At 46.9% G+C, this 18,000-nt stretch overlaps 1 protein-coding gene across 3 annotated transcripts in view; it reads right to left on the bottom strand.

Moving 5' to 3' along the window:
* ncapd3 (non-SMC condensin II complex, subunit D3) overlaps positions 1–18,000 on the bottom strand; it is a 100,756-nt gene that overhangs the window by 62,844 nt on the left and 19,912 nt on the right. For all 3 annotated transcript variants that reach the window (XM_072486644.1, XM_072486643.1, XM_072486642.1), the window contains exons 9-12: positions 17,099–17,171; positions 11,585–11,710; positions 2,219–2,471; positions 1,498–1,578 (exon numbers count right to left, since the gene is read on the bottom strand). In XM_072486644.1, coding sequence (XP_072342745.1) covers positions 1,498–1,578; positions 2,219–2,471; positions 11,585–11,710; positions 17,099–17,171 — 533 coding nt within the window. The remainder of the gene's footprint in view (positions 1–1,497; positions 1,579–2,218; positions 2,472–11,584; positions 11,711–17,098; positions 17,172–18,000) is intronic.

Below are 18,000 nucleotides of genomic sequence, written 5' to 3'. Positions count from 1 at the left end.
AACTGCAAAAAGAGTTTGGAATGTGATAAAGGAGTTTGGAATGTGGTAAGATAGCACCTTTAGTATTTCTAAATATTTATGATAAACCCACAGTGAAAACCAAAAAGGCCATAGTGCAGGACCCCAAGGATGAAAATAATACAATAGGAAACGACGTACATCAAAATTGGGTGTTTCAAAAAACGAAGTTTCTATTTTAACAGCCTGAAGACACTAGGACAGGAAAGCACATCAGACAGATCAGGGCTTTAGACACCAACCAAATCGTACTTTATTGGCAGGAGAAGTCCACAGCATTTAAATTTCATACCAGCTAGAACGTTAACAGTTTATGGCCAGAAAAATTAAAGAGATATAGCAAAGAATTATCAGTCACCCACGGACTAATGCATAATGCCAAATAGACTGGAATGTTTCTAATGCGATCTGTTACAGGTTCTTCTGCAGGATGCAGATATAACAAACTGTCCAAAGAGCATAATGGCAAAAAAAGATATCCAGCAAAAATTAGGATTGAAGGGCAGCACGGTGGCGCAGAGGGTTAGCCCTGCAGCCTCACGGTGCCGAGGACCCAGGTTCGATCCCGGCTCTGGATCACTGTCCGTGTGGAGTTTGCACATTCTCCCTGTGTTTGCCTGGGTTTCGTCCCCACAACCCAAAGATGTGCAGACTAGGTGGATTGGCCACGCTAAATTGCCCCTTAATTGGAAAAAATGAATTGGGTACACAAAATTTATATATTAAAAAAAATTAGGATTGAAAGTGAGGAAAAGGTTCAAGGTTTCCCAATAGGGTTGAATGATAAATGCGTTGAATCATTTAAGACAGCAAAAACACTACATCAGTGCAAGAAAAGCAAGCTGTTGCTCATCATTAAAGTCAAAGTCATCAGGAACAGTAAAGCAGAGGAAGTTGAAGATTTGTGCAACAAAATGCTGTGATAGAATTACAAAGATTACAAAATCAATAAAAACAGCAAGTGTATTTGGCCTCAAAAAGGTTAAAATGAGATTTGACAAGAATCAATCCAACCAGCATGAAGTTAGAGAAAGTAAGTAATCAAATCGTTAATATTGGAACGTGGGACTACAGTGTATGAGAAAAATTGGAAAAAGTAAATGCCAGAAAGATGGAAAATTTGAATCCCAGTGACAGAAATTGCACTGTAATGCTGCCCTTCTTCAAAGACAAGACAGGTGTCAGACGTATTGCAGAAATGTGGAGTTTAGGAAGTAGGAAATTACAAATTCACTGGACTGTTTATCCAAATGGTTTGCAAATTCCATCTCCATATTATGTGCACAATGAAAGACTGGACATTTGAACTTGATTTCTATGCAGCAGTAGTACTACCACAGGCAAATTAAGGAAAACTGAAATTCCTGGAGATGCAATAAAAACAGAATGAGCTCAGATTCGGTCATTTGAATCAATTGTGAATATTCCAACACGTGCCATACCATGCTTTTCTTGAAAGAAAAAAACTTATATGGTTACCTTCATCATCCATCTTGACAGTACTTCCCAAAGTGTTCAATTCCACATCTGACTGCCCGTTCAACATCGACTGTCCTCCAACTGCAAAAATTAGCTAAGAATGACTCATCACAAATGATTGCTGCCCTGGGCCGACTGGGTTATTAGTTTGCTCCAATCTTTAGGAAGCTTCAAGAATCACTAGCAATTTGATTTAAAAGCCACTTGGAAAGGTATTTTTCTTCAGAAACTGATGCATAAAAATCAGAACATTAAAAAAGCATCCAAGAATGACTGCCAAAAGACAAAGATAACCAGCAGCAATCCACGTCCTATGCATGCTAGCTTTTAAAGTGGCTGTTTGTTCTCATTTTTACTTCAACACTGACAGGGAACTGTTCTTAAACTTTTCCTAGGTCATCACTTAATACCAAGTTACAACTTCAGCAGGAAAGACAATGATCAATCAGGCATGTGACTCCATCCAATAATCTCCACTATAAGATGGGTTGATGCTGTAATTTCTATTGGAAAAACACAGGATCTGTCTATAGTCAACATAAGCACTTGTAATAAAAAACAAAATCGATCTAACTAAATGATTTTGTGAAAAACTGCCCACCAGTTAGTGTACATAATTCACTGATAACAGTTAATTAAGTCTGCTGCCATCTGTGCACCCTGCAAAATTGAATGCACATTTGTGTAAAGTAGGAATAGATTGAAGTGTGCTGGTACTTACTTCCTAGCAATATTTCCTGAACATACTCCACAGCTGTTGAAGCATTCAAATCTAGGCATTGTGCAAGGAAAGCGAGAGCTCTGCTTCGGACTACAGGAGCCTTGTCAGAGCATCTACCCAAGATTACAACCTGGATCCAGTATTTGTGAGAGAGATACTTCTGATGCTCTAGAGGAATAGAGCTACCTTGTTCCCGTTCTGGCAATTCCAATAATGCCATTACCACATCCAATGCAAAGTTTCTGTAAGCTACCTAAAAAGCAGGATGAAACAATACAGTGTTTAAAAAAAAAAAGAGGAACAATGCATTATCAATCTTTGCGTACCCGAGAGCCAACCATTCAGGACAATATTAAAACTTAAGTCTTGTCATTCAAATAAATTATGCAATTGAAGGAGGTATGAGGGAGAAAAACCAAAGACAAAATAAAAATGAATACAAACTACATTAGCCATCACATTTTAGGATACTTGACTTCCGGTTGCGGCAATGCGGAGCTAAGCCGCACATTTCGGCAGCTCCCGCTATCACGGACTTTTGGGCTCTCCAGAGGAGCCGCAATGGAGATTTTTTGATTGAATCCCATGTGGGAAGATGAACTAAGGTCCCCCTTACGTTGTATGGCAGGGATTAGCGGTGGAGCGTCGGAGAAAAAGGCTTTGGAGCAGCAGCAAAAACGAGAGGGAAAAAACAAGATGGCAGAGGGCGGAGATCGAGCAGCATGGGGGCCGGACCAGCAGGAATTCCTCATGCGCTGTGTGGAGGAGCTTAAAAAGGAGGAGCTGGCGCCAATGCTTTTGGCGATTGAGGGGCTGAAGGAGACCCAGAAGGCCCAGGCGGTGGAGCTCCGTGAGATGAGAGATAAAACTAATGAGAACGAGGACGAGATCCTGGGCCTGGCAGTAAAGATGGAGGCGCACGAGGTGGTGCACAGGAAGTGGGCAGAGAGACTCGAGGTGCTGGGGAACAGGTCGAGGAGGAAGAATCTCGGATTCTGGGTCTCCCCGAAGGAGTGGAGGGAGCTGATGCCGGGGCGTATGTGAGCACAATGCTCCATTCGCTGATAGGTGCGGAGGTCTCTCCGAGCCCCCTGGAGCTGGAAGGAGCTCACCGGGTCCTGGCAAGGAGACCCAGGGCTGATGAGCCGCCAAGGGCGATAGTGGCGAGGTTCCATCGCTTCGAAAGTGTCCTGAGATGGGCCAAGGAGGTGCGGAGCAGTAGATGGGAGAATGCGGTGATCCGAGTCTAACAGGACTGGAGTGCGGAGGTGGCAAAGAGGAGAGCTGGCTTCAACCGGGCCAAGGCGGTGCAGCACAAAAAAAGAGTCAGGTTCAGAATGCTGCAGCCTGCGCGACTGTGGGTCACTTATCAGGACCGACACCACTATTTTGAAACGCCAGAAGAGGCTTGGACCTTTATCCAAACGGAAAAATTGGACTCGAACTGAGGGGCTGTGGTTGTTGGGGGGGGGGGATGTTGACTGTATACGGGGTTGTAAATATGGGTAAAGAATGTTTCATGGGTGGGGCGACGGAGGGGGATGTGGAAAGACTTCTTGTTAAAAATGTTCTTTTTTATGTTGACGAGATAGTGGGAAGTGTGGGCGTCGGTGCTGGAGGGAGACTCGGGGATGGGGGAAACTGGGATAAGGCCGCAGCAGGAGCTGCGCCACAGGGGGCGGGGCTGGCTCAGGAAAGCGCGGGCTTTTTCCCGCGCTAGGGAGGGGGGGAATGGAGGAAGGTAAGGAGGAGGAGTGACACCCACATGGGGGAGATCAATGGGAAGGCGGGGGAAGCCGGGGTCAGCAGACTCACGGAAGTAGTATGGGGGGGGGGGGGGGGGGGGGGGGGGGGAGCAAAAGAGCTAGATGCGGATCTAGCGGGAACGGGGGGGACAATAGGGTTGCTGCTGCACTGGCCAAGGGGGAACTGAAAATGGAAGAGGTGTTCGGGGCGGGGTTCCCCATCGGGGGGACTGGAGCGTGCGGGAGGCGCGGGCACGGGACTGGCCTAAGATAGGAGATGGCTAGTCGACGGGGGGGGGGGGGGTAAGCCCCCCAATCCGGCTGATCACGTGCAATGTGAGAGGCCTAAACGGGCCGGTTAAGAGGGCCCGGGTGTTCGCGCACCTAAAGGGACTGAAGGCAGACGTGGTCATGCTTCAGGCTTTTCCCCAGGGTAGAGGGGTCAATTACTAGGGGGCATAGGTTTAAGGTGAGAGGGGCAAGGTTTAGAGTAGATGTACGAGGCAAGTTTTTTACGCAGAGGGTAGTGGGTGCCTGGAACTCGCTACCGGAGGAGGTAGTGGAAGCAGGGACGATAGGGACATTTAAGGGGCATCTTGACAAATATATGAATAGGATGGGAATAGAAGGATACGGACCCAGGAAGTGTAGATGATTGTAGTTTAGTCGGGCAGTATGGTCGGCGCGGGCTTGGAGGGCCGAAGGGCCTGTTCCTGTGCTGTACATTTCTTTGTTCTTTGTTTGAGACACATCTGAAGGTGGCAGATCAGGTCAGGTTACGGAAGGGATGGGTAGGGCAGGTATTCCATTCGGGGCTGGATGCGAAGAATAGAGGGGTGGCAATTCTGGTGGGGAAGCGGGTGTCGTTTGAGGCCAAGAACATAGTAGTGGACAATGGAGGCCGATACGTGATGGTGAGCGGTAGGTTGCAGGGGACGGAGGTGGTATTGGTAAATGTATACGCCCCGAACTGGGACGGTGCTGGATTCATGAAACGGATGTTGGGGCGTATTCCAGACTTGGAGATAGGGAGCTTGATAATGGGTGGGGATTTCAACACGGTGTTGGACCCAGCATTAGATCGTTCCAGATCTAGGACGGGGAAGAGGCCGGCGGTGGCCAAGGTGCTCAGGGGGTTTATGGATCAGATGGGGGGAGTGGATCCGTGGAGATTTGCCAGGCCTTTGGCCAGAGAATTTTCTTTTTTCTCCCATGTACATAACATAAGAACATAAGAACTAGGAACAGGAAGGAGTAGGCCATCTGGACCCTCGAGCCTGCTCCGCCATTTAATGAGATCATGGCTGATCTTTGTGGACTCAGCTCCACTCTCCAGCACGTACACCATATCCCCGAATCCCTTTATTCTTTAGAAAGGTATCTATCTTTTTCTTAAAAACGTTTAAAGAAGGAGCCTCAACTGCTTCACTGGGCAAGGAATTCCAGAGATTCACAACCCTTTGGGTGAAGAAGTTCCTCCTACACTCCGTCCTAAATCTACTTCCACTTATTTTGAGGCTATGCCCCCTAGTTCTGCTTTCCCCGACCAGTGGAAACAACCTGCCCGCATCTATCCTATCTATTCCCTTCATAATTTTATATGTTTCAATAAGATCCCCCCCGCATCCTTCTAAACTCCAATGAGTACAGTCCCAGTCTACTCAACCTCTCGTCATAATCCAATCCCCTCAACTCTGGGATCAACCTAGTGAATCTCCTCTGCACTCCCTCCAGTGCCAATATGTCCTTTCTCAGGTAAGACCAAAACTGAACACAATACTCCAGATGCGGCCTCACCAACACCCTATACAATTGCAGCATAACCACCCTAGTCTTGAACTCCATCCCTCTAGCAACGAAAGACAAAACTCGATTAGCCTTCTTAATCACCTGTTGCACCTGCACACCAACTTTTTGCGACTCGTGCACCAGTACACCCAGGTCCCTCTGCACAGCAGCATGTTTTAACATCTTACCGTTTAAATAATAATCCATTCTGCTGTTATTCCTCCCAAAATGGATAGCCTCACACTTGGCAACATTGAATTCCATCTGCCAGACCCTAGCCCATTCACCTAACCTATCCAAATCCTTCTGCAGACTTCCGGCATCCTCTGCACTTTTTGCTTTACCACTCATCTTAGTGTCGTCTGCAAACTTTGACACATTGCACTTGGTCCCCAACTCCAAATCGTCTATGTAAATTGTGAACAACTGCGGGCCCAACACTGATCCTTGAGGGACCCCACTAGTTACAGGTTGCCAACCAGAGAAACACCCATTTATCCCCACTCTCTGCTTTCTGTTAGTTAACCAATCCTCTACCCATGCTACCACTTTACCCTCAATGCCATGCATCTTTAGTTTATGCAGCAACCTTTTGTGTGGCACCTTGTCAAAAGGTTTCTGGAAATCTAGATATACCACATCCATAGGGTCCCAGTTATCTACTGCACTGGTAATGTCCTCAAAAAATTCTACCAAATTAGTCAGACACGACCTACCCTTTGTGAACCCATGCTGCGTCTGCCCAATGGGACAATTTCCCTCCAGGTGCCCCGCTATTTCCTTCTTAATGATAGATTCCAGCATGTTCCCTACAACCAAAGTTAAGCTTACCGGCCTATAATTACCCGCTTTCTGCCAACCTCCTTTTTTAAACAGTGGTGTCACGTTTGCTACTTTCCAATCCTCTGGGACCACCCCAGAGTCTAGTGAATTTTGATAAATTATCACTAGTGCGTTTACAATTTTCCAAGCCATCTCTTTTAACACTCTGGGATGCATCCCATCAGGGCCAGGAGACTTGTCTACCCTTAGCCCCATTAGCTTGCCCAATACTACCTCCTTCGTGATTACAATCATCTCAAGGTCCTCACCTATCATATCTTTACTTCCATCAGTCACTGGCATGTTATTTGTGTCCTCCACTGTGAAGACTGACCCAAAAAACCTGTTCAGCTCCTCAGCCATTTCCCCGTCTCCTATTATTAAGTCTCCCTTCTCATCTTCCAAAGGACCAGTATTTACCTTAGCCACTCTTTTTTGTCTTATATATTTGTAGCTTTTACTATCTGCTTTTATGTTCTAAGCCAGTTTACTTTCATAGTCTACCTTACTCTTCTTTATAGCTTTTTTAGTAGCTTTCTGTTGTCCCCTAAAGACTTCCCAGTCCTCTAGTCTCCCACTAATTTTTGCCACTTTGTATGTCTTTTCCTTCAATTTGATACTCTCCCTCACCTCCTTAGATATCCATGGTCGATTTTTCCCCTTTCTACCGTCTTTCTTTTTTGTCGGTATGAACCTTTCCTGAACGCTGTGAAAGATCGCTCGGAAGGTTCTCCACTGTTCCTCAACTGCTTCACCATGAAGTCTTTGCTCCCAGTCTACCTTAGCTAGTTCTTCTCTCATCCCATTGTAATCGCCTTTGTTTAAGCACAAAACACTAGTGTTTGATTTTACCTCGTCATCCTCCAACTGTATTTTAAATTCCACCCTATTGTGGTCGCTCCTTCCAAGAGGATCCGGAACTATGAGATCATTAATCAGTCCTGCCTCATTACACAGGACCAGATCTAGGACCGCTTGATCCTTTGTAGGTTCCATTACATACTGTTCCAGGAAATTATCCCGGGCACATTCTATAAACTCCTCAAGGCTGCCTTTACCAACCTGGTTAAACCAATCAATATGCAGATTAAAATCTCCCATGATAACCGCTGTACCATTTCTACATGCATCCGTTATTTCTTTGCTTATTGCCTGCCCTACCATCCTGGTACTAATTGGTGGCCTATAGACTACTCCTATCAGTGACCTTTTCGCCTTACTATTACTGATTTCCACCCAAATTGATTCAACCTTGTCCTCCATAGCACCAATATCATCCTTTACTATTGCCTCCCTTACTAAGGCCTACTCCCGGATAGATTTTTTTTGTTTTGGGCAGGGCATTGATCCCGAAAGTGAAGGGAACGGAGTATTCGGCCATAGCCATTTCAGACCACGCCCCGCATTGGGTGGAGCTCGAGCTGGGGGAGGAAACGGACCAACGCCTGTTGTGGCAGTTGGACGTGGGACTGTTGGCAGACGAGGAAGTGTGTGGGAGGGTGCGGGGGTGCATCGAAAGGTACCTAGAGGCCAACGACAACGGGGAGGTGCAGGGGAGTAGTATGGGAGGCGCTGAAGGCCGGTGGTCAGGGGAGAGTTAATCTCCATCAGGGCTCATAGGATGAAGAGAGAGGGCTGGGAAAGGGAGAGGTTAGTGGGGGAGATTTTAAGGGTGGACAGGACATATGCAGAGGCTCCTGATGAGGGACTACTCAGGGAGAGACGAAGTCTCCAGACGGAGTTCGACCTGTTGACCACAGGGAAGGCAGAGGCACAGTGGAGGAAGGCACAGGGGGCGATATATGAATATGGGGAGAAGGCGAGTCGGATGCTGGGACATCAGCTCCGTAAGATGGCAGCGAGGGAAATAGGTGGAGTCAAGGATGGCAGGGGAACTACGGTGCGGAGTGCGGTGAAAGTAAATGAGGCATTTAAGGCCTTTTACGAGGAGCTGTATAGGTCCCAGCCCCCAGGGGGAAAAGAGGGGATGCAGCGATTCTTGGAGCAACTGGGGTTCCCGAGGGTTGAGGAGCAGGAGGTGGCTGGTTTGGGGACACCCGTTGGGGTGGAGGAGCTGGTTAAAGGACTGGGGAACATGCAGGCGGGGAGGGCCCCAGGGCCGGATGGGTTCCCGGTGGGGTTTTATAGGAAGTATGTAGACATGTTAGCCCCGTTGCTGGTAAGGACCTCCAATGAAGCAAGGGAGGGGGGGGGGGGGGGGGGACTCTGCCCCCGACAATGTCGGAGGCGACGATCTCTTTGATCTTGAAGCGGGATAAAGACCCACTGCAATGCGGGTCGTATAGACCAATCTCGCTCCGCAACGTAGATGCTAAGTTGCTGGCAAAAATGTTGGCTACGAGGATTGAGGATTGTGTCCCGGGGGTGATTCACGAGGACCAGACGGGATTCGTAAAGGGTAGGCAGCTAAATACCAATGTGCGAAGGCTCGTAAATGTGATTATGATGCCATCGGTGGAGGGAGAGGCAGAGAGCGTGGCAGCCATGGACGCGGAGAAGGCCTTTGACCGAGTAGAGTGGGGGTATCTCTGGGAAGTGTTGAGGTTTGGGTTCGGGGGAGGGTTTATTAGTTGAGTTAAGCTCCTGTACAGAGCCCCGGTGGCGAGTGCGGTCACGAACCGGCGGAGGTCAGAGTATTTTCGGCTGTACCGAGGGACGAGGCAGGGGTGCCCCCGTCCCCTCTGCTGTTTGCATTAGCAATTGAACCTTTGGCCATGGCGTTCAGGGAGTTGGGGAAATGGAAGAGGGTGGTTCGAGGGGGAGAGGAACATGGAGTGTCGCTGTACGCAGCCGACTTGTTGCTGTATGTGGCGGGGATGGTTGAGGTCATGCAGATCCTAAGGGAGTTTGGAGACTTTTCGGGCTATAAGCTCAATGTGGGAAAGAGTGAGTTCTTTGTGGTGCAGCCGGGGGATCAGGGAAGAAGGATAGACAACCTACCGTTGAGGAGGGCGGAAAGCTTTCGATACTTGGGGATTCAGGTAGCTAGAAGGCACTGCACAAACTTAATTTGACGCGGCTGGTGGAACAGATGGAGGAGGACTTTAAAAGGTGGGACATGTTGCCACTCTCGCTGGCGGGCAGGGTACAGTCGTTTAAAATGGTGGTTATCCCGAGGTCTCTTTTTGTATTCCAATGCCTCCCAATTATGATTACCAAGGCCTTCTTTAAGAGGGTAAGCAGTAGAATTATGGGATTTGTGTGGGCGAGCAAGACCCCGAGGGTAAGGAGGGGGTTCCTGGAGCGTAGCAGAGATAGAGGGTTGGCGTTGCTGAATCTGGGTGGCTACTACTGGACAGCCAACGTGGCGATGATCCATAAGTGGGCGCTGGAGGGAGAGGGGGCGGCGTGGAAGAGGTTGGAGATGGCGTCCTGCAAAGCTACGAGCCTGGGGGCGCTGGTGGCAGCACCGCTGCCGCTCTCACCGACAAGGTACACCACGAGCCCGGTGGTGGCGGCAACATTAAGGATCTGGGGCAGGGGAGACGACATAGGGGAGCGATGGGAGCCTCGGTGTGGTCCCCGATCAGGGATAACCATCGGTTTGTCCCAGATGGATGGACGGGGGGTTTCAGAGCTGGCATCGGGCAGGGATTAGAAGAATGGGGACCTGTTCATCGACGGGACATTTGCGAGCTTAGGGGCACTGGAGGAGAAATTTGGACTACCCCCGGGAAATGCTTTCAGGTATATGCAAGTGAGGGCGTTTGTGAGGCGGCAGGCGAGGGAGTTCCCACTGCTCCCGGCACAGGGGATTCAAGACACGGTGATTTCGGGCGTATGGGTCGGGGAGGGCAAGGTGTCGGCGATATACCAGGAGATGAAAGAAGAGGGGGAGGCTTTGGTAGAGGAGCTGAAAAGGTAAATGGGAAGAGGAGCTAGGGGAGGAGATTGAGGAGGGTCTGTGGGCTGATGCCCTAAGTAGGGTTAATTCCTCTTCCTCGTGTGCCAGGCTTAGCCTGATACAGTTTAAGGTAGTTCACAGAGTGCATATGACAGGGGCGAGGCTGAGTAGTTTCTTTGGGGTGGAGGACAGATGTGGGAGGTGCTCAGGAAGCCCGGCAAACCATGTCCATATGTTTTGGTCATGCCCAGCACTGGAGGGGTTTTGGAGGGGAGTTTCGGGAACAGTATCTAAGGTGGTGAAAGTTCGGGTAAAGCCAAGCTGGGGGCTAGCACTATTTGGAGTAGTGGACGAGCCGGGTGTGCAGGAGGCGAAAGAGGCCAGCATTCTGGCCTTTGCGTCCCTAGTAGCCCGGCGAAGGATCTTGTTAATGTGGAAAGAGGCGAAGCCCCCCAGCGTGGAGGCCTGGATAAATGATATGGCAGGGTTTATTAAGTTGGAGAGGATAAAGTTTGCCTTGAGGGGGTCTGCGCAGGGGTTCTAAAGGCGGTGGCAACTGTTCCTAGACTATCTCGCGGAGCGTTAGAGGAAGGTCGGACAGCAGCAGCAGCAACCCGGGGGGGGGGGGGGGGGGGGGGAACGACATCTTTCTTGGGGAAGGGGGGCCTTTCTGGGGGGCATTTGAGCAAGAAAATACATGAATGATCCGGGAAATTGATATGTACGGGAGGAATCCAGTGTACAATGCTCTGCATCATATTGACTTGCCATATTCATGTCTTGCTATGCGAGCTTTCCTTCTTTTGTGTTACGGGGGGGGGGGGGGGTGATTTGTATGGTTGAAAATTGTTAAAAACATTTTAAGATACTTATATTTGAATATAGTGAAAAGATAGCAAAATATTGCCGATGGTAACATGGCGCACGAGGTGCAGACTGAAGAATAGGGACGGACGCAAGTAGGTTATCATCTTGATGGCCTGGACATTAAACATATGGGATGGATCACCCATCTGTTTCTAGAACCTGCCTGTTTTTCATTTCATTATTGAATCAAATGAAGATCAAGCTGGTAGCCAAAACTCATCACCAGACGAAGAAGTTATATATAACCCCCACACCCGAAAATACTCAGCAGGTCCTTACCTTGCTGTTTTGTGAATATTTATGCAACCAATGTAAGAAAGCAACAAAGTCCACACAAGGCAGTTTTGTCAGCAATTTCATTAGGGCCTGAGCACCATGGGTCCGATATTCCACTTTATCTGGCACCTATAACATAAAACAGTTAAACATAAAACACCATCCTCCTGCTTGCTTCAAAGATCCCTTCATACGCTTGAATAGCAAAAATCTATCAATCTTGGATAAATTAACTGAGCTGGCATCTGCTGGTTTTTGTGGGAGAATTTCACGTTCCTAACAGCCTTTGCAGGAACAAATCTTTCCTAAATTCTCGCCCGAATTTTTCTTAAAAGGTGCTGTTTGGTATTTTATTCTTAGTCCCTTCTGCATGACACTTTTGTTCCTTTGTCCTGGCCTCCTCATCAGTTGACAGTTTCTCCTATCTACTGTAGCCATCTGGAATGGCCACTTACAACCAGGAACAGAGAAACTCGCAAAGCCTGGCGGGTAAAAGGGACAAAGCAAGATTCAGGCAGGCTCAGAGCCTGAAATGTATATTTGCAAGTGAGGAATGCAGACGGTATCGAAACTCCGACCAATTAGCATTTTGATGGGCCGATTAAAATTTGATGGCCCATCTCCACCAAGACAAAGGACTGGTACTTGAGCGACCGGTACAGTCCCAGACATTTCAGCGCCACTCCCTGTCCTAGGGAAGCGTAAACAACAGGGTCACCGCTTGGGATATGCCCAGCCATCTAGGCATTTATTGGTTAGAAATCGAACACAGTGATCGGGGATCACCCAATTAGCGGGGTCCAAACTGAAGGACCGCCCGAAAGAGCGCAAAAACCCCCAAGTATAAGAAGAGTGTCCGCCATGTGTTCGCCCTCTCTTGGACCTGGTACCCCGGCTACGACAATCTTGAATCGCAGCACCACCAGAAGCAAGTCCAAGCTCAATGCCCGCTACCAGACAGATGAGCCTAGCTGAGCAGCAGTTACTTCTCCAGACTCGATAGATCCAGAATCGAACAACGGCCACTGTTCCTCTGACTTAAGCCGGGTGCCTGAAGTACAGGTTGTCTTAGTCGATAGGTGTAATTAACTAGTAGTGTTTATGTTGCATGACTAATTGTGTGTAAATAAAGTACCCTTGACCTTGAATTAACTAACTGGTGTTTGGCTCTTTGATCGATAGCCGGTTGAACTTTGTGGTAGTATCATTTGATACCTGGCGATTCTGAGCATTAGAATATAGATATCAAAAGAAAGGAGGGCAAACCCACTGATTGCCGTAGTTACAGCAGAGCCACAGGGAAAAGGCAACACTACCCGTGATAACCCTGGCGAGGACCATGCGTAATCGTTGAATGATCGCCCAGTGGGGTTCATCGAATAAGAGTTCCCATGGTGAGTGGCTGGAGGCCCATCCAGCTGGGGCTCGTTAGCAGGGCTTTAAATATAGCTCCCAGATCCAGACCGTCAGTTCCTGACAGTCCTGGGGACTGGGGCGTTTGTTTTGATGCCGCCACAGGTGCAGCTTTATTTTCAGTTTAAAATAAATCAGTTTGGCCTTTCACTCCACGCCTCCTGGAATTATTACACGACCCTATAAATTTATTTCGAAATCCTGCAGATCTCAATAAAGGGGCAGCACGGTAGCACAGTGGTTAGCACAATTGCTTTACAGCTCCAGGCTCGATTCCCGGCTGGGTCACTGTCTGTGTGGAGTCTGCACGTTCTCCCCCTGTGTGCGTGGGTTTCCTCCAGGTGCTCCGGTTTCCTCCCACAGTCCAAAGATGTGCAGGTTAGGTGGATTGGCCATGCTAAATTGCCCTTAGTGTCCAAAAAGGTTTTGGTGGGATTGCTGGGTTACTGGATAGGGTGGCGGTGTGGGCTTCAGTAGGATGCTCTTTCCAAGAGCCGGTGCAGACACGATGGGCTGAATGGCCACCTTCTGCACTGTAAATTCTATGATTCTAAATCAATTTCGGAGTAAAGAAATTCCTTGTAAATGCTACACCGGATTTATTAGACAAGCCTATATTTTCACAGCCACCAGATCGGCTTTTCCCCTGAAAATGAAGGCATCTTCTCAAGAGTCATGTTCTGCTCCACCATTGCAACTTTGGCAAAAGATTATGAAAAACATGCATCAATGGGGTTTCTGCTGAAATCAGGGCAGAAGATGAGAAGCCCCAAGAAAGTTACCAATGTGAATGTTGACTGAATATTGTGAATGATCAAGGATAGCCCAGTCGCCAATATGTAGTTAACTGATGTCATAGAAAGTGGAAATGCAGCCAGCAAAAACTCAATCAGCAGAGACAAATGGACATGTCAAACAAGTAAAGAATTAACTGTGAGCTTGACTCAGTTGGTTATACATCCACTTATAGGTTTATGGGTTCAAGATCCACTACATGCTTGTTCTCATGGTCTAGGTGTTGATTGACAGTTGTATTGTCAGAAGTATGATCTTTCAAATATGATTAAATCAAATTCTAAAATTCAAGGAAGACTCCATCAATTATTTAAAAGTGTTTTATGAACACTTGGCCACATTCATGCCTCAACTAACACACTGAAAAGGATTTTCAGGCTTACCATTTTCCATGTGGAATTTTACGGTGTGCTAATTAGTCGATGTATTACCAACATAACTATTTTTAAATTCATTTTTACCTACCAATACAGTCATGGACAGGGCAGGTTGGTGGGGGTTGGAATGTTTTTTCCCCTCTTGTTGGTTCCCTCACCACCTGTCGCAGACCCAGTCTAGTAGCTATGTCCTTTAGGACTCAATCAGCTCGGTCAGTAGTGGTGCTATCGAATCACTCTTGGTGATGGATATTGAAGTCCATCACCCAGAGTATATTCTGTGTCCTTGCCACCTCTTGCTTCCTCCAAGTGGTGTTCAACATGGAGGAGTATAGATTCATTAGCTGACGGTGGACAATACTTGGTAATCAGCAGGAGGTTTGCTTGCCCACGTTTGACTTGAAGCCATGAGACCTCATGGGGTCGGGAGTCATTGTTGAGGACTCCCAGGGTAACTCCCTCCCGACTGTTCACTGTATACCACTGTGTCGGTGGCACAGAACATATTCAGGGAGAGTGATAGTGATGTCTGGAACGGACTAGTCTGAGAGACAGCTCTCCCAATTTTTGCAAATGACCCCAGATGTTAGTAAGGAGAACGTTGCAGGGTTGACAGGGCTGGATTTGCCATTGTCATTTCTAATGCCTGGTCGATGCTGGGTAGTCCGTCCAGTTTCTTTCCTTTTAGACTTTGTAGCAGTTTTGAAACAACGGAGTGGTTCACTAGGCCATTTCAGAGGGCATTTAAGGTCAACCACATTGTTGTGCATGTGGAGTCACATGTAGGCTAGGCCAGGTTTGTGACAGACTGCAGATTTCCTTCCCTAAAGGACATTAGTGAAACAGCAGGTTTTTAATGACAGTCGACAATAGTTTCATGGTCATCATTAAACTTTTAATGCTCATCTGCCATGGTGGGATTTGAATCCAGTTCCCTAGAGTATTATCCTGGGTCTTTGGATCACCAGTCCACTGCCAATACCACTACGTTACCGTCGCCACCAGACGAGACAGTAAATGACAGTACATCTAAAATAATCAATTAGTTGTAAGACGTTGGGAACTGCCAAGAACACAAAAGGCTGTATATAAAATGGTGTAAGACCATAAAAGACATAGAAGCAGAATTAGGCCACTCTGCCCATCGAGTCTGCTCCGCCATTCAATCATGGCTGATACTTTTCTCATCCCCATTTTCCTGCCTTCTTCCCATAGCCGCTGATCCCCTTATTAATCAAGAATCTATCTATCTCGGTCTTAAAGACACTCAGTGAGTTGGCCTCCACATACTTCTGCGGCAAAGAGTTCCAGAGGTTCACCATCTTCTGGCTGAAGAAAGTCTTCCTCATCCGTTTTAAAGGATCGTCCCTTTAGTCTGAGATTGTGTTGTTTGCTTCTAGTTTTTCCTACAAGTGGGAACATCCTCTCCACATCCACTCTATCCAGGCCTCGCAGTATCCTGTAAGTTTCAATAAGATCCCCTATCATCCTTCTAAACTCCCAACGAGTAGACCCAGAGTCCTCAACCGTTCCTCATATGACAAAGTATAAAGCACAAGATATCTAAATTGATATAACAGAGATTTTCACATCTACCACAAAACCAAAACTATTTGTGATTGTACCAAAGGTAAACCTTCTTTGGTCCTGATCAAATGATCTGCAGCCTTTGACAAGGCTGACCACAGCATCCTCCTCCAACAGCTCTCTAGCATCACCCAGTTACGTGGGACTGCAATCACCTGGTCCCATTCTTATCTAACCAGTTATAGCCAGAGAACCACCTGCATTAGCTTCTCCCCATTGCCTTTACTTCGGATGTCTTCCAAAGTTCTATCCTTGGTTCACTCCTATTTCTCGTTTATGTGCTACCCCTTGGTGATATGATCAAAAAGACACATATTTCCATACATATGCTGATGTTACCCAGCTCCAACTCACCATCACCTTTCCAGACCCGTCCACTGTCTCGAAATTGTCATTCGGTGCTGGAGGAACAGAACATTCCTCCACCAAATATTGGGAAGACCATTGCCGTAAGTCTATGTCACAAGCTCGGTTTATAACCACAGACTCAATTTCTTGCCCGAGTAACTGCTTGAGGCTGTTCAAATCCTGAATGCAAGTTTTGACCACAAGATGAGCTACCGAGTACTTAACTGCAGCATTAGGAAACCAGCCAACCTTTACCTTTATTATATTGCTGGACTCCGCCTCAACTCTTCCAGCATTGAAACCCTCTTACCACTGGACACTAAAGACCTGGATCCTGTAATCAGCATTCGCTGCTATCACCAAGATCCATTCACCTTGTGCTCGCTGATCTACAATGCTCCAGTTTAACCATGGCTCCAATTTAACCAATACCTCGATTTTGAAATTTATTAAAAGCAAATTACTGCGGATGCTGGAATCTGAAACGAAAGAGAAATTGCTGGAAAATCTCAGCAGCTCTGGCAGCACCTGTAGGGAGTGAAAAGGGCTAACGTTTTGAGTGCAATGACGCTTTGTCAAAACTTTGATCTGAAATTTTGAAAAAAAAACAAAGGAAAACCAATTTTTACTGGTTAATGAGTTGGAAACTCAAAGGTATAAAATAAAGATTAACACCAAAAAACACCCATGGGGACATTAGATTCATTTTCAATTCTGGATTGTCAAGATCTGGAAGCTCTAACAGAAACATAAAAACAATTCTAGGCAGTGGAAATAATATTAGATAGGGAAAATGCTAAGTATACCAGAATGAGATTAAGCATACAGTGTTAGAGATTCTGTACAGATGCAATGAGCTAATTGGCTTCCTCAGTGCTATAATCTGACACATTTTGTGTGAAATTTGTTGTAGATAAACTTATATTGAACCTATCATTTTTAGCATCCTAAAGGTTAGCAACTGTAATATATCATTCCCAAAAAAAAAAAATCAAACCTTAGTGCAGATGTGCTGCAGCAAAACCCGAAGTACAGGCAACGCAGTCTCTTCCACCTGATCCACAACGTAACTATGAACAAAATGTTTCACAAAGTCAGAACACTTTCTACTAGATGTTGATCAATTTATCAGCCACTTCTATTGCTGTGTAATTGTTCTTCATATAATATATTCCCTCTCCTTTGTAAACAATTACCAGAGATCAAAGAAAAATAACACTTAGAAATATAGATGGCTCTGCGCTAGCTGCCATTCACTTCTGAATGCAAATTGGAACATACCATGGTAATCAAAAATAATATTTTCATATCATCGAATCTACAGTGAAGAAGGGGGCCATTCAGCCCAGTCTGGACCAGTCCTTGTAAAGAGCACCCTACTTAAGCCCATGCCTCCACCCTATCCCTGTAAACCCAGTAACGAGACCTAACCTTTTGGACACCAAAGGGTAATTTAGCATGGCCAATCCACCTAACCTGTACAACTTTGGACTGTGGGAGAAAACCGACGCAGACATGGGGAGAAAGTGCAAACTCCACATAGACAGTCACCCGAGGCTGGAATTGAACCCGGGACCTTGGAGATGTTAGACAGCAGTGCTGACCACTGTGCCACCCCGAGAGTATATGGGAGAGAGTATATGAATATTTGAGACATGGAATATGATAAGCGTAGTATGCTTAGGAGCAATAGGTCACTTTGGACCTATGGTTTTCAAGACTTTCCACCATGGGGGTTTCCTCACCTCATGTCTGAGTCAGTCCTGCTCTAAATGAAGGGGACATGATTATTCAACAACTCCATTACTGTTGTATCACGTGGTCACTGGGCTTATGGATAGAAAACTAGATGGAACTTTCATTTTTCTTCCAATCCAGGAAATCCCAAGCCCCTTTCAA

The sequence above is a fragment of the Scyliorhinus torazame genome, chromosome 21 (assembly GCF_047496885.1).
Source record: "Scyliorhinus torazame isolate Kashiwa2021f chromosome 21, sScyTor2.1, whole genome shotgun sequence".
Classification (NCBI taxonomy): domain Eukaryota; kingdom Metazoa; phylum Chordata; class Chondrichthyes; order Carcharhiniformes; family Scyliorhinidae; genus Scyliorhinus; species Scyliorhinus torazame.
This window is presented reverse-complemented; position numbering and strand designations above follow the sequence as displayed.